The following is a 14,553-nucleotide window of genomic DNA, read 5'->3' as shown; positions in this document are numbered from 1 at the left end:
TGTGGAGGGGTGAGGATTCTTCTAGCAGCACTTGGAAGCCTGGGTGTGGGCTCATCAGGGGTGAACGACTGGACTGGTCCAGGGCTGAGTTTTTGCTAGACGGGTTTAACAGAATACTAAATGGGATAAGGCAGCTGAAAACACTGGCAAGAGAAGGCATGAACGGACGGACCATGGAGGCTAAGCTGAGCAGGGACAGAAGTAATTAAAGGAAATTTAAGGCCAAAACGGACTGAGGCAGAGATCACATGGCTCAATGGGACTAAAAACAAAACTAAAAAATAAAAAACTTGTAATGGGAGTAACTGAGGAAGAATGATGGATGAATAAGGGGTTCTGGCTGAGAATAAGATCTGAATTTAAATTTTCAGAGATGGGGGAATTCCCTGGCGGTCCAGTGGTTAGGACTCCATGATCTCACTGCCAAGGGCCTGGGTTCAATCCCTGGTTAGGGGACTAAGATCCTATAAGCTGCACAGTACGACCCAAAAAAAAAAAAAAAAAAAAAAGTTTTCAGAGGTGGAATAGGATCCAGTGTGTGACTGCAAACGTGGCTGGGATGAGTGGCGTGAAGGTTGCCGCAGATGAGAATAAAGTCAGAGTCAAAAGAGCCCAGGCTCCACTCAGCTTACATAAAGCAGTGTCTGGAGTATGCAGACTGGTCTTGAGAAAACATCTGTGCCCCCGTGTTTTTAACATGATCTCAGGGGACATTTCCCAGCACTCAATTTTCCAGAGTATTCAAATAAAATTAAATTGGTCCATCTCAGACCTGTGTGCTAAATAAAAAGTTTGGTTAACCCCACTTTTCTTCAACCTTAGTTGAATGGAACCTTCCTTGCTAAAACAAAAGCCTAACTTTTTAACAGCTATACCAGAAACAAGACCTGGAAAGAAACCTCTAGGAGGAAACACGGCCTCTGGGTAGTCAAAGAATGCAAATTAGATTCAGAAATGGAAGAGTTATTCTTCCAGCTTTGCTCTTTGCCAACTTCAGTCAGTCCCAGGCTACAAATTAGTACCAACATGAAAGCAGATGGATACTCATCACGGAGGAGTCTGCGAAGAATTTATTTGGCAAATACGAGGTGCCTGCTATGTGTTAAGGCTAGAAGACTATAGTGCAATGGTGGAGACAGATATGTCAGCAAGTTATTCGAAAACAGTGTATTAAATATGTGACGTAATTAAGTAGGCAAAAAACCCGTGGGTAAAGAGGAGGGCGTGACAATGCTTGGGAGAGTTTGGAAAGCCTTCACTGAGGTGACACTGAAGTTAGGGCTTGAAGGATGAGGTGGGAGTTTGTCAGGTATGTCAAGAAGAGGAGCCTAGAGAATTGAAGAACTGCGCAGAAACTCGGATTGGTTTGAGCTCTGAGCCGTGTGTGTCAGGACAGGACGAGAGGCTAGGAAGGCAGGTCGGGGGCTAGGGCGCAGAGCATCTTCTGCAAGAGCCAAGGGCATTCATTGCACGTTAGAAGGCAAGAAGGCACAGAGGTTCGGAGTACGGGCTTCGCTCTAAGTCGGGCTCCACCACTTAACTAACTGTGTGGTATGCGCAACAGCCTGGGCCTCAGTGTCCCCATTTGCAACACGAAATAATAATCTTTACCTTATACAGGTAAATCACTGAATGTGCATCGATCGTTTAGCACAGCGTCCAGCCCATGGAGAACTAAATGCGAATACTTCTTGGTGATAATGATTACTAGGCCAAAGCTCGTTTCTACAGCCCCCACGGCCACGCTTGAGAAGGAAAGTTAGCTCGGGTGGGGCCGCGCCCACTCGCCACTCCTCCGCCCTCCCGGGCCTCGGGACCACTTCTCCGAGAACGGGGCCGGGCCAGAGACGGGGTGGGAGGGCCTGGCGGGCAGGGGACGCCGCCGCTTACCGGGGCTGGGGTCCCGCTCCTCGTCCTCCGCTGACCCGCTGGCCTTGAAGCCGGGCGGCAGTGCCGGCCCGATAAGATCCCTCGCCATCCGCAGTGGCAGACACTGGTCCCGCACACAGGTGTACCCACGCCTAGTCAAACCTCCCCGCGAGTCAGCCCGCCATACGCCGAAAATGAGGGAAGCTTTTCCGGCCCCGACCAATGACGTAGCAGCCTGTGATTGGCTGACCTGTATCATTAGCGATAACGGAAGTGACGCCTAAGGCTTGCTCCACTTTCGCATGCTGGCTTCCCTACTAGGCGGATGGCATGGGTGAACCGGCAAGTGGTTGCGTGACTCGCACGGGGTGGTTTTCAGCTCCCGAGGTGACCCCCACTTTGGAGCCTCTGAGCGACGGTGCCTCGCTGCCGGACAACTGGATGTTCTGGGCGATGCTGCCGGCACCGCCACCACCGCCTTCGTCGCTTCCCGCAGCAGGGTCCGAACCTTCCTCAGAGGCGCAGCCCCCCGCGGAGGCCCAGAGCCTCCCCGAGGCGCCTCCCCCCTTTGACGCCCAGATTCTTCCCGGGGCACAGCCCCCTTTCGACGCCCAGTCCCCCCTTGATTCTCAGCGTCAACTCAATGGCCAGCCTTCCTGGAATTTCCAGGCTTCAACATCATGGTACTGGACACAGCCTCCTGGTGTTTTTCCTTGGCATCGGCAGCCCCACAACACTCCGGGTAGGTTGTTACTTCTCTCTGTACCACCTCTTCCCTTTCCTTTTCCCTTCTCCCCTCTCCTTTTCCACCCTTGTTGCTCTCTCCCCTTCTGATACTGCCTTGCACTCTTGGAGTCTGGTCATTAATGTCTCACAGTTTGTTCCACAGTTATGTTTTTCCTGCCTGTTCATTCAGTTTAACAATTATTTATTGAATTCCAACTATGAACCAGGAAGGGGAGATAAAGCAGTGAACAAAACATACAAATATACTTATTTTGAGCTTAAATCTCCTGGTGTAGGAAGACAGACAATAAACAAAAGAAAGCAGTGTGTATTAGAAGGCAGTGAGTGCTATGGAGAGAGAGCAGAGTGACAGGCAGTGCAGTTTTAAATGTCAGTGTGAGTCGTAAGTAAGGTGACATTGGAGCAAAGACTTCAGGGAGGTGAGGGATCAGAGCAGTGCATGTATCTGGGGGATAGCGATACAGGCAGAGGGACCTGCAAGTGCAAAGGCCTGGAGGCAGAAGCTATAGATCAGAATGGAACCCAGTGAGGCAAGAAAGGACTGAGCCTGGGGTGGAGTTGTAGGCAATAGAGGAAGAGGGCCTTGTAGATCGTGGGACTTCTACTGTTACGATATGTTTAGTGCAAGGGAGTGGCATGCTTTGATTTATGTTTTCAAAGGGTTAATATGGCTACTGATTGGAAATGACGGAAAGGGAGATGAGTTAAGAAGGTATTGCGGTTAACCTGGTGAGAGATACTGGGGACTTGGACCAAGGTGGAGCTCAGGAGGTGATGAGAAGTAGTTGGATTCTAGATATATCTTGAAGGTAAGGTAGGGCCAGCATAATTTTTTGAGGAATTGGATGTGGGATGGGATGTAAAGAGGAGACGAGAATAACTTAAAAGTTTTTTGCCAAGCAAGTGGAAGGATGTGGAGGGAGTAGATTTGGAAAGGAGACCAGGAGTTGAGTTTGGAATATGATTTGTGTCAAGTAGAGATATTGAACTGGCTGTTAGCTATTAGTTTGTACTTTCAGGGGAGGTTTGTGGCTAGAGCTGTAAATCGGGGTGTCATTGGCATAGAGATCATATTTAAAGCCATGAAATTGTTTGCTTAGAACAATTCAATTTACATTAAGTTGAATCCAAATCAGTGTTACTGTATGCCTAATGCTGGGGATATGAATGTGCCTAAGACAGTGCCAAGCGAGGTGAGATGGGTTCATAAATATAAATCACAGTGCAGTGTGACTGGTGATAGAGGCATATAAAAGGAGATTTCAGAGTATGGAGAAAGTTGGGGAAACTTTTGGAAGAAGTGTATTGGGAGATGTTTAATATTCTGGAAGAGATACTTTTTAGGTGGAAGCAAAGAGGTGTCAGTGCAAGGTGAGTTCTGAAGGTTGCAGTGTTCAGGTGTGACTGAAGCATAGTATGTGGAAGGTACAAGGAAGAGCAGGGTGAAAAAATAAAGTGGGATCTCATCGGAGGACTCTAGGAAGCTACTTGCTTCCAGGGTCTTGAGCAGGGTTGTGATGACTGGACGATTATTTTTGTGGTGTCAGTGTGCAGGGTCTGTTGGAAGAAAGGGCTTAGGAACTGGAAGCCAGTCTGGAAGGCTGTCACAGTGATCTGGGAGAAAGGTCAAGGTTTCAGAGTTGGGTCATGGCAATAAGAAAGGAAAAATATTTGAGAAGAAATGTATTTCACAAGGGTCTGTTTTCCTGGTGTAAAATTGATACTGAAAGAGCTCCATTAGGGATTTTATGGTTTACATTTCTTTTTTCTTTAAAAAAAAATTTTTTTTTTTGGCTGCGCTGTGCCTTAGTTGCGGCACGTGGGATCTTCATTGCGGCGTGTGGGATCTTTAGTTGCAGCATGTGGGCTCTTAGTTGCGGCACGCGGGATCTAGTTCCGTGACCAGGGATTGAACCCGGGCCCCCTGCATTGGGAGCACAGAGTCAACTACTAGACCACCAGGGAAGTCCCTGGTTTACATTTCTAATGTTTGAAATAACTACAAGGAATTTTACCAGGTTAGCTTGTCCATTCCTTTACTTAGACATCCAAAGCATCTATGGACATGTAACCTTACCAATATATATTAATTTGAAAAATGTTTATTTGGTAAACTAGTCTTAATCTTTGTTAATTTGTTTGAATTACTATTCTGCCTAGAAGTAGTTTACCACTGTTTTTACACAAGTATTTATGACATTCTGTAGCAAAATTTTAAATAATTGTATAGTTGTAAACATTTCTGGATCTCTTTTTGTTTTTCAGTTAAACATTCTTATCTTCCACAAAAACATGATGCAAAGGTCAATGACTTCAACATCTCTCCCAGGAGAAAACAGAAAAAAAGGGTATTTTTAAAGATGTTCTTGAATGTGACACTTTGGTCCCTATGTCACTTTCATATCTTGTGTTTCAATCATAACTGTCTCAGTGTTTTGCATTCATTATTGACACAGCAGAGCCTTGCATAAAAGGATCTTTAAGGGTCTTGGCTGTAAGTAAAATCTTCAAGCAAAATCTTTTTGAGAAATAAACGGAGAAATTGTAGAAAAAGAAAACATTTAATCCATTTCAGTATAGTATCAGGAGTAAATATAATGGGGAATTATGATTACAGATAAATGTAAATGTTATTAAACTTCAATGAAGTAAACAAAAGTATAATATATATGTTATACATAATACATATTATATATTTAATTAATTTATTTTACTAGCATATTGGTAGGAGAAGGATGAAATTAAAAGTTTTTGTTTTTTTTAATGAGGAACAACCCTTCGTTATGTTCAGAAACTGAGTCTTAAAATAGGCTTCTTTTATTCTGATGTAGCTTATAATCTGGTCTTTCAACTTTTAAGATGTGTAAATAATTTTATTAGTTTAGAATAAATTGAGTAAAATCTACAGCATGAGATTAGTACCCTTCATTTTGGCATCAAAACTATGTAACTAATATTAACAAAATATTGTGAAAGCATGTTTATTAACATAATCTCAACATTGAACAATTGGGGCCCTATCATTGTAATAATCATTTTTGTTTTATGTTTAAACATAAAAATAGTAAATTGGGAATTAAAAAGAACTAATATTTACCTAAATAGTTCTTTTTTTCTCATTCTGTAGTTAAAATATACACACACACACACGCACACACTTGTTTTTCCTAAAAGAAGAAATACCGTTTTTACCCTGAGTATTTATTTTTAGGTCAGTTTGACATATGCTCTATTAAGTTTTAATTAGATTACCAATTTGAAATCTACTCACAATTTATATTAGCTTTACTCAGATTTAAAATTTTTTAACAAGCCTGGCTTTTCCTAATGTATTTGTTAAAAATAAAAACAGAATCATCCCTTCATTAGAAATGTATTCAGAAGTTTTTGCCACCTGTAAGGGTTGTGTGAAAAATCAAAATATGTACTATATTTTTACTGATGATTAGAGTTCTCACCAAAAGCCTAATGCCTCTTCATTTTTGTTTGCAGAAAAGAAAGGAACCAGTTTTTCACTATTTTTGTGATACCTGTGATCGTGGTTTTAAAAATCAAGAGAAGTATGATAAACACATGTCCGAACATATGAAGGTAGGTTTTCTTAGTTGTCCTGATATTTATTTAGCAAAATGGGTGTATTTGGTAGAAATTCTGAGCTTCCTTCCCTTAAAAGTTTATAGTTTTCATAGAAATGTTGTTTGATGACTTGCCAAATTGGGACAGTGACCCTGGGATTTGCAGTTTGAGGGTGGGAAGCCCGCTGCTTCAGGACGTGTGAGATGGCAGTAAAAGAGAAGGGAGGTCTGGCAGCTGTTTGTATGTATGCGCCTCCTCTCCTCTGTGAGGGGCTGGGCCTCCCCTCCGGTTGCTCCGTGCGCCTTTGTGAGTTCTTTCTCCTTTAAGGCTGCCCTTGACTATTTAACCACACAGTGTAATTTGCCTTGGCCCAGCACCCTCTACGGATGGTTTAGACCTTATTAAGTACTTTTAACTAGGATATTTGAGAAGTAAAAAAGTTAAAAAGTAAGTTCTTAGTTTGGAAAGGTTCTCTTTCAGTTTGTAGGCGTGCCCCTTAATTTTAGGAATTAAGAACATTTTACAACATTGCTGATGTCGTGCATTCACTCAAGTGGAGAAGTAAATGATATGCATTACTGTACTAGATACTTAGAGAGTGCAGCTCTGTTTTGGAATGATTTTTGTTTTAGGTATTCAGTGGTAACACCACATAGATGGGATACTATGTAATATGACCAGAATATGTCTGTATACATAGTAGTAAGGTAAATTTTTTATGGAAAACATTGAGTAGCCTTTCTTAAAAATTCTTACAGTGCCCTGAGGTAGATTGCTCTTTTAGTGCACATGAGAAGATTGTCCAATTCCATTGGAGAAATGTAAGTTCTTTTTTTGTTTGTTTGTTACATGCTCTTTTTATTTCATTGATTTATTATCTTCATAGCTCTCTATTTACATAGCCTACTAATGAGTAACATTCACAGAACACTGTACTTTGTAAGGCATTTTTACATCTACTATTCAATTTTATCCTCATAAGCCACTGTGTAAAGTAAATAAATCTTGGCCCTATTTAACAGATTGGTAAAATGATTTGCCCAGGGTCTCAGAACTGACCCCTGCACTTGAATTTCATGATGGCAAATTCTGTTTTACTATACCATGCTGTTTCAAATTGTTTCGTGTATTCATTATTTCTCTAGCTAACTTTCTTAACTTTGGTTGGTAGGTAATTCATTTGGGTATTTAATATCAATCAAGTATTGGGTGACATTTACTTTGTAACCAAAATGATATTATGACTTTTTTCTTATCAGTAGTACTAATCTAAAGACAAGAGAAAAATTCTTTTTCTTTTAAAGGAAAAGTCGTAATAAGGATAGATAAAACCTGCTTACTTAGTTTTAAAATTGTCTCTGCTAGTAAATTTACTTTTGGGTACACAGTCTCCATTATCCCCCATAATACTTGAGATTTAGTCAAAAGCATACAATACGCTTCTTGATATTCAGCAGACATTTTCCCCTTAGACGCATGCTCCTGGTATGAAGAAAATCAAGTTAGACACTCCAGAGGAGATTGCAAGATGGAGGGAAGAAAGAAGAAAGTGAGTAAAGAGTTAAGAACTAGTGAAACAATTTTGTTTTACTGTGGCAAGGCTGAGTACTTGAAAATAATGACCGTTCTGGCCCTAAGGAACAATTTGAAAAAGGAAATTTGGTCTTTTGTTATTTATTTATTTATTTATTTAAATTTTTGAATTTTATGTTATTTTATTTTATTTATTTAAAAAATTTTTTAATTTAATTTATTTTTTATACAGCAGGTTCTTATTAGTCCTCAATGAATTTTATTTTATTTATTTTTTTATACAGTAGGTTCTTATTAGTCATCAATTTTATACACATCAGTGTATACATGTCAATCCCAATCACCCAATTCATCACACCCTGCCCCCCCGCCGTGGTTTTCCCCGCTTGGTGTCCATACGTTTGTTCTCTACATCTGTGTCTCAACTTCTGCCCTGCAAACCGGTTCATCTGTACCACTTTTCTAGGTTCCACATACATGCGTTAACATACAGTATTTGTTTTTCTCTTTCTGACTGATTTCACTCTGTATGACAGTCTCTAGATCCATCCATGTCTCAACAAATGACCCAATTTCATTCCTTTTTATGGCTGAGTAATATTCCATTGTATATATGTACCACATCTTCTTTATCCATTCGTCTGTTGATGGGCATTTAGGTTGCTTCTGTGACCTGGCTATTGTAAATGGTGCTGCAATAAACATTGGGGTGCATGTGTCTTTTTGAATTATGGTTTTCTCTGGGTATATGCCCAGTAGTGGGATTGCTGGATCATATGGTAATTCTATTTTTAGTTTTTTAAGGAGCCTCCATACTGTTCTCCATAGTGGCTGTATCAATTTACATCCCCACCAACAATGCAAGAGGGTTCCCTTTTCTCCACATCCTCTCCAGCATTTGTTGTTTGTGGATTTTCTGATGATGCCCATTCTAACTGGTGTGAGGTGATACCTCATTGTAGTTTTGATTTGCATTTCTCTAATAATTAGACATGTTGAGCAACTTTTCATGTGCTTCTTGGTCATCTGTATGTCTTCTTTGGAGAAATGTCTATTTAGGTCTTCTCCCCATTTTTGGATTGGGTTGTTTTTGTTGTTTTTTTGTTTGTTTGTTTTTGTGGTACGTGGGCCTCTCACTGCTGTGGCCTCTCCCGTTGCGGAGCGCAGGCTCCGGATGCGCAGGCTCAGCGGCCGTGGCTTCACGGGCCCAGCTGCTCTGCGGCATGTGGGGTCTTCCCGGACTGGGGCACGAACCCGTGTCCCCTGCATCGGCAGGTGGACTCTCAACCACTGTGCCACCAGGGAAGCCCTATATGAGGCTATTTGAATGTAGCTTTTGGTAGACCTAATAGGAACTCTTCATAAATAACTGATGTCATAATGGGACCTTGCTCTTTGAGGGGAGCCACTACATGCCCCCTCTGTTAAATACTCAATACTGAGGCAGTGATGGGTGGGTGCTATTTTTAAAAAAAGTATAATACTTTGTTATGTTTATTGTTTTGATTACTTTAAAAAAGTTGTTGAATGACTGGAGTGTGCTAGGCAGAGGGAGTACAAATGACAAGATACACACGTGCCTGTCCTTATCCATAAAAAGACGAGAAATGTTTTTCTGTAATTAAAGTCGAAGAAATTTGAGTCTTACCTTGTGACTTGTAGCTTTATACTTATAAGGGAAGAAAGCTTAATAGATGTCTAGCTAGAATTTACCAATGAAAAATCCCATGAGGATGCTGTTGTCTCAGGATAGGACCAGGATACCTCATCCTGAAACAGAAGACCAAGTCAGAGCTATTAGGATGGTCAGCAGCGCTTTTAAGTCAATAGCTGTTTTTCTGGAATTGAAAAATGAGGAGAGCCTCAGATAGGAAGAGTTACCTTCAAAGGTCGAGAAAGATACTTAAAAACTTTTAACCAGCAGGTTAAAGTTGTACTCCGTTCAACTTAAAGTTTTCAGCTTAAAGCCCCTGTATGTGTGTATATGAAGAGCTGTGTGAAATGTTGCACTGTTATGTGAGAGAGTTAGTTACTGCCCTTTAAAGCTTGAAAGGTAATTCTGAGGAAAACCAGCATAAACATAAAGATTTAGAACCAACCGAGAACAAATAGAATTCAGTAAATGTGTATGTAACTATCCATTATTAATACTGTGTAAAGAGTTGGATGAGGGTGAAGGACAATCAGAGGAATTTAATTCTTAAGCAAGTAAACCTGAGTCCAGCCAGTCAGCAGTCAACATGGACTCGATGGATTTAATAGAATTTTAAGAGCATCCTTGGCTAACAAATGTAATAATCTAGGGTAAGAGTCTAGGCCACCAGGAGTAGGGTATACTAGAATGCCTTTTCCTCTTCATCTCCCGGCAGAATCTTATTTAGCTTGTAAGACCTGTTTTGTTTTGTTTTTTTTAACATGTATTTATTTATTTATTTTGGCTGTGTTGGATCTTAGTCGCGGCATGCGGACTTCTTCTTACTTGCCGCATGCATGCGGGATCTAGTTCCCCGACCAGGGATTGAACGCAGGCCCCCAGCATTGGGAATGCAGAGTCTTACCCACTGGACCACCAGGGAAGTCCCAAGACCTGTCTTAAGTGTCACCTGATTTGTCATTCTCTTCTTCTTCATTTCCTCTATCTCAATGCTGCCAGAGTGCTAGTCTGTAACAAGATAAGGAACTTGTACCAGAATATAAATCTGTACCTTACTTCCTTCATTGAGAAAGTCTTGGTAAGAAGAAAATGTCATCTGAGCTAAATATATTTGGTTTAGGGACATAGCTGATGTATACCCTGACATAAGTGTGTGGATTGGCTGCCAGTCCATGGACCAACCTCCCCTAAAGCATTATTCACTACTTCCTGTGTGAATACATAGCTTATCAATACAAACACAATAGCGTTTGTTGCATTATATTATAGGTGGCCCTAGTCTTAGACATCTTTGATTCTGCTGCACTTTGCATAGTACCTGGGATTTAGTATGTGGAGAATAAATATTTGTGGACTGAATTACTGTTAAATGGTGCAGTATGGGAAGAACCAGTCTTGGCATTGATAAGGAGCCTTAGCCAATTGCATGGTCAAACTTAGAAGTCAAGGAGTTGGGACCATGATGTGATTTGACTTAGTGAAGAATTCGAAGAAGTTCATATAAAGCTCCTTGCCTCCTCTAGGTGGCTTCTTTACAGGTACAATTTTTTTCTTCTCATGATTCCACTTCACTCTAGTTTTTTGTTTTTTGTTTGTTTTGCTTATTTGTTTTTTATCTGTTGGGTGTATTTTTTTCTTACTATTTTGCACAGAGGAATAATCAAACAAGAAGAGTTAGTTCCCCTTCCTGATAATTAGTTTTTAAAGAGCTGGTGATGACAGTATTGAAGATTATATCCTGCTAGATGGATTGGAAAGTGCCTACCTGCAAAGGTTTTTCCCTGGTACTTTGCCCTGACTTTGGTCAGTTGGAAGTTGTTGCAGCTCAGTGGTGCCAGCCCCTGTTGTATATGTTTAATTCTTTTGAGGAGAATGATGATGGCTACTAGTCAGCAATGATTATAAAGCAACTGAGAAGTTAACTAAGTAAGCTGTTTAGTCTCTCAAGTTTTGAGTTCACTTAAGGCAATAGGGAAGTCCTGAAATGAGTTCCTGATTAACCAACTTTGGTTCTTTTATATCTAACGAGTGTTTAAATTAAGTCATTATATAAACTGGGAAAATTGGACCCACTATTAAATTAATGGTAGCCAGCTTCAGTGGTTCTGTTCTACTGTGTCTCTAGCTGTTTTACTCTCCCACAGTCCTCCACTCTACCCTCCTCAGCATATAAGAGGAAGGACCTCATCTAGTCTGGAGGAGTGGGGTGTTCCTTGACAAAGGGCAGTTGAGCTGAACTTAGACCTAATTAGGAAGAAATAAGGGGGGGCAGGGGCTAGTGCACAGACAGATTGGCATGAGTATAGGAACTTGAATATAGGTAAGAGATGATAGAAGCTTTTGAAAGATGGCAGTTGTGGGGACAGAGAGAACTAGGTGGATATAGAACATAAAAATGGACACTGTTTGGTAGTTGGACAGTTGTGAGGTTGAGGAGGAAAGAGGTTTTGAGGAGATGTCCAAGTTCCTCTGTGAAAGCACCTTTGTGAAAGGTGGTGCCTGTTCCTCAGACAGGGAACCCCGGAAGAGAATCACATTTGGAGGTGTTGATTTAGGACATCGTTGAGTATGAGGAGATTCTGAGACATCTATTTGAAGATGTTGTGTAAGCATTGGGGCTCAGACCAGACTGGCTGGAGATAGATATTTTAAAATCATGAAACCATGAATGCAGAAGATATTCCCCACAGAGAGAGGGTAGAGTGGAAAGGGAAGGTAGCCTAAAAGGGAGTTAAAACCAACAAGCCTGCTGAGCAAGAGCCAGAGAAGTAGAAGAAAACTCAGAATATGACCTGTCGTGGAAGCCAGTAGAAGGGAGGATTTCAAGAAGGAAGATGTGATTATCAGTGCAGATTGCTGTGGAAAGGTCAAATAAAACAAGAACAAAAAGTGACTGATTTTGTGACTTGTAGGGCCCCCTTGACGTGGATTCCAGATGATTGCTCCTTGGCCCTTCTTCTTGGAGTTTCCTGCCATCTGTCTCCACAGCTCTCTGCAGCTCTGACAGCCTCCCCCATAATTCTTTTCTTTTCTTTTTTAATATTTATTTATTTATTTGGCTGCGTTGGGTCTTAGTTGCGGCAGCGGGATCTTCGTTGCGGCACATGGGATCTTTTGTTGTGGAGCACAGGCTCTTTGTTGCTGCATGTGGGCTTCTCTCTAGTTGTGGTGCACGGGCTTTAGAGCGCACAGCCTCAGTAGTTGTGGCGCGTGGGCTCTCTGGTTGTGGCGTGTGGACTCTAAAGTGCTCAGGCTCAGTAGTTGTGGCGTGCAGGCTTAGTTGCCCCGCGGCATGGGGGATCTTAGTTCCCCAACCAGGGATCGAACCCACATCCCCTGCATTGGAAGGCGGACTCTGAACCCCTGGACCACCAGGGAAGTCCCTCCCCCGTGATTCTTAACAAGGCGGATTGCAGTTGCCTTTACCACCCTGCCCTTGGCATATATATAGATGGTCCAACAGAATCCTTTGAATTCCGCTGACTTTTTGAGACTCACAGCTTACAATAAAGAGTTTCATCTGGCACCTTTTTACCTTCCAATTTCCAGTGTCCTTTACCTCCATGCAGTTTCTGCCACTTACTCTCACGGCCACCCTGTGGATCTTATCTTCCGGACTTTCTGCCCCAGAAATCTTGAAGTTGGGCTTACTCCTCTTTGGTCATAACTTTCATTCCATCCAACTGTCTCACTGTCACCTGTACCTGGTCCCAGACTAGTTGAAGCCTCCCACCTCTTACCCCCTTTACCTTCTTTGTCTCTCATCCCCCTTCTGTCTTTGCTTCTCTGCCAAGTTTAAGTCACCTCCACCACTCTCGTAAGCTCAGCTCCCTCATTCCAGTGCCCTTCGTTACACCCACCTGGCAAAATCTCAGCTCTGGCTCACTTGCTAAATGTTGTTCAAGAAAACCACACAGTTGAAGTACACTCTGCAGAGGAACGCTCAGCAGTGCTGATCACACTTAAGGAACTGACTTTGACCAGTGAGGTTAGGCTATTCTCTTTGTGTTTGTTCTTTTTTCATGCGAAATGAGATGCTAGTATGCATGTATTTCTTAGTTACATAGGTATAAATAAAATTTAAAAAGAAATTTGTCAAACTGATTTTATTTTAGCCAGCTAAAATGCCAGTGAAAACAACACCTTAGAACTGACGGTCAGGGTCCTGTAATGTGGGCTTAACATATCTTTCCTGATTAATCCCACATTACTTGCTTATCAGAGTTCTTTGTCCCAGCCAGACTTGGTTTTTCTCTTTTTCATATCCCAAACAAGTTTTTTGAACTTTTAACCTCTTGTTTTGATTATGCTGCTTCCAGAAAATCCTCCCTTCTCTATCCTTGAAGTTCTGCTCACTGCTTTAGTCCAGCTGAAATCCTGCCAGACTAAAATTTTGGTAGTATTTTTCCTTATCTGCCTAGAGGGGTATCTTGTCCCTCTTTGTTTTTTTTTTTTTTTTTTTTTTTTTTTTTTTTTTTTGTGGTATGCGGGCCTCTCACTGTTGTGGCCTCTCCCGTCGCGGAGCACAGGCTCCGGATGCGCAGGCTCAGCAGCCATGGCTCACGGGCCCAGCCGCTCCGCGGCATATGGGATCCTCCCAGACCGGGGCACGAACCCGCATCCCCTGCATCGGCAGGCGGACTCTCAACCACTGCGCCACCAGGGAGGCCCTCTTGTCCCTCTTTGAATGTGGTATCCCCTCTGCCTCCTTAGTGTAGATGCCCCTCATTATGGTACTATTGATGAACTTTTTTTCTTATGTGTCTTTTTAAAAAAAATAAATTACAAGCTTTAGAACTGTAAGAACCATGGTTTGTGTGACTGTTTATATCCCATGGTGCCATAGGTAGAAGGGATGTTTATAAATGTTGATATATGTAAATGGGGCTTGAAAATATTTTTTCTTATGGGTGTAGTTCTATTTTGGTATATACAAGTAAGTGGTTGGAGAAATCTTGCTGAGATTCATATTTTTAATTTACGTTTTCAACTATACCTTTGTCATTGTTAAAGAAATTGGGCAATGTTGATCAGATTAATAACTGTAGTTGGAATTCAGTAATGTAACTAATGGTACTTAAACTGCTGTGGTTTTGAACAATAAATTCTCACCACATAGGACAGATCATCACCAAGACAAACGAAATTGATCTGTATTTGAATGCATTACTTTC

The 14,553-nt window shown here is 41.6% G+C and overlaps 2 protein-coding genes across 2 annotated transcripts in view; one reads left to right on the top strand and one right to left on the bottom strand.

The window, feature by feature from the left end:
• The window catches only part of GPALPP1 (GPALPP motifs containing 1), a 28,881-nt gene extending 26,845 nt beyond the window's left edge, over positions 1-2,036 (bottom strand). The window contains exon 1 of the mRNA XM_079721752.1: positions 1,891-2,036. Coding sequence (XP_079577878.1) covers positions 1,891-1,978 — 88 coding nt within the window. The 5' untranslated portion in view covers positions 1,979-2,036. The remainder of the gene's footprint in view (positions 1-1,890) is intronic.
• A 163-nt stretch (positions 2,037-2,199) lies between these two features.
• The window catches only part of NUFIP1 (nuclear FMR1 interacting protein 1), a gene marked incomplete at its 5' end in the record, with an annotated part of 40,361 nt that continues 28,007 nt past the window's right edge, over positions 2,200-14,553 (top strand). The window contains 5 exons of the mRNA XM_079722057.1: positions 2,200-2,611; positions 4,882-4,964; positions 6,109-6,207; positions 6,951-7,013; positions 7,665-7,741. Of these exons, the coding sequence (XP_079578183.1) occupies positions 2,200-2,611; positions 4,882-4,964; positions 6,109-6,207; positions 6,951-7,013; positions 7,665-7,741 (734 nt within the window). The remainder of the gene's footprint in view (positions 2,612-4,881; positions 4,965-6,108; positions 6,208-6,950; positions 7,014-7,664; positions 7,742-14,553) is intronic.

Source organism: Hyperoodon ampullatus (genome assembly GCF_949752795.1).
Source record: "Hyperoodon ampullatus genome assembly, chromosome: 16".
Taxonomy (NCBI): Eukaryota; Metazoa; Chordata; class Mammalia; order Artiodactyla; family Ziphiidae; genus Hyperoodon; species Hyperoodon ampullatus.
The sequence above is the reverse complement of the archived record's forward strand: the minus strand, read 5'-3'. Positions and strand labels throughout refer to the sequence as shown.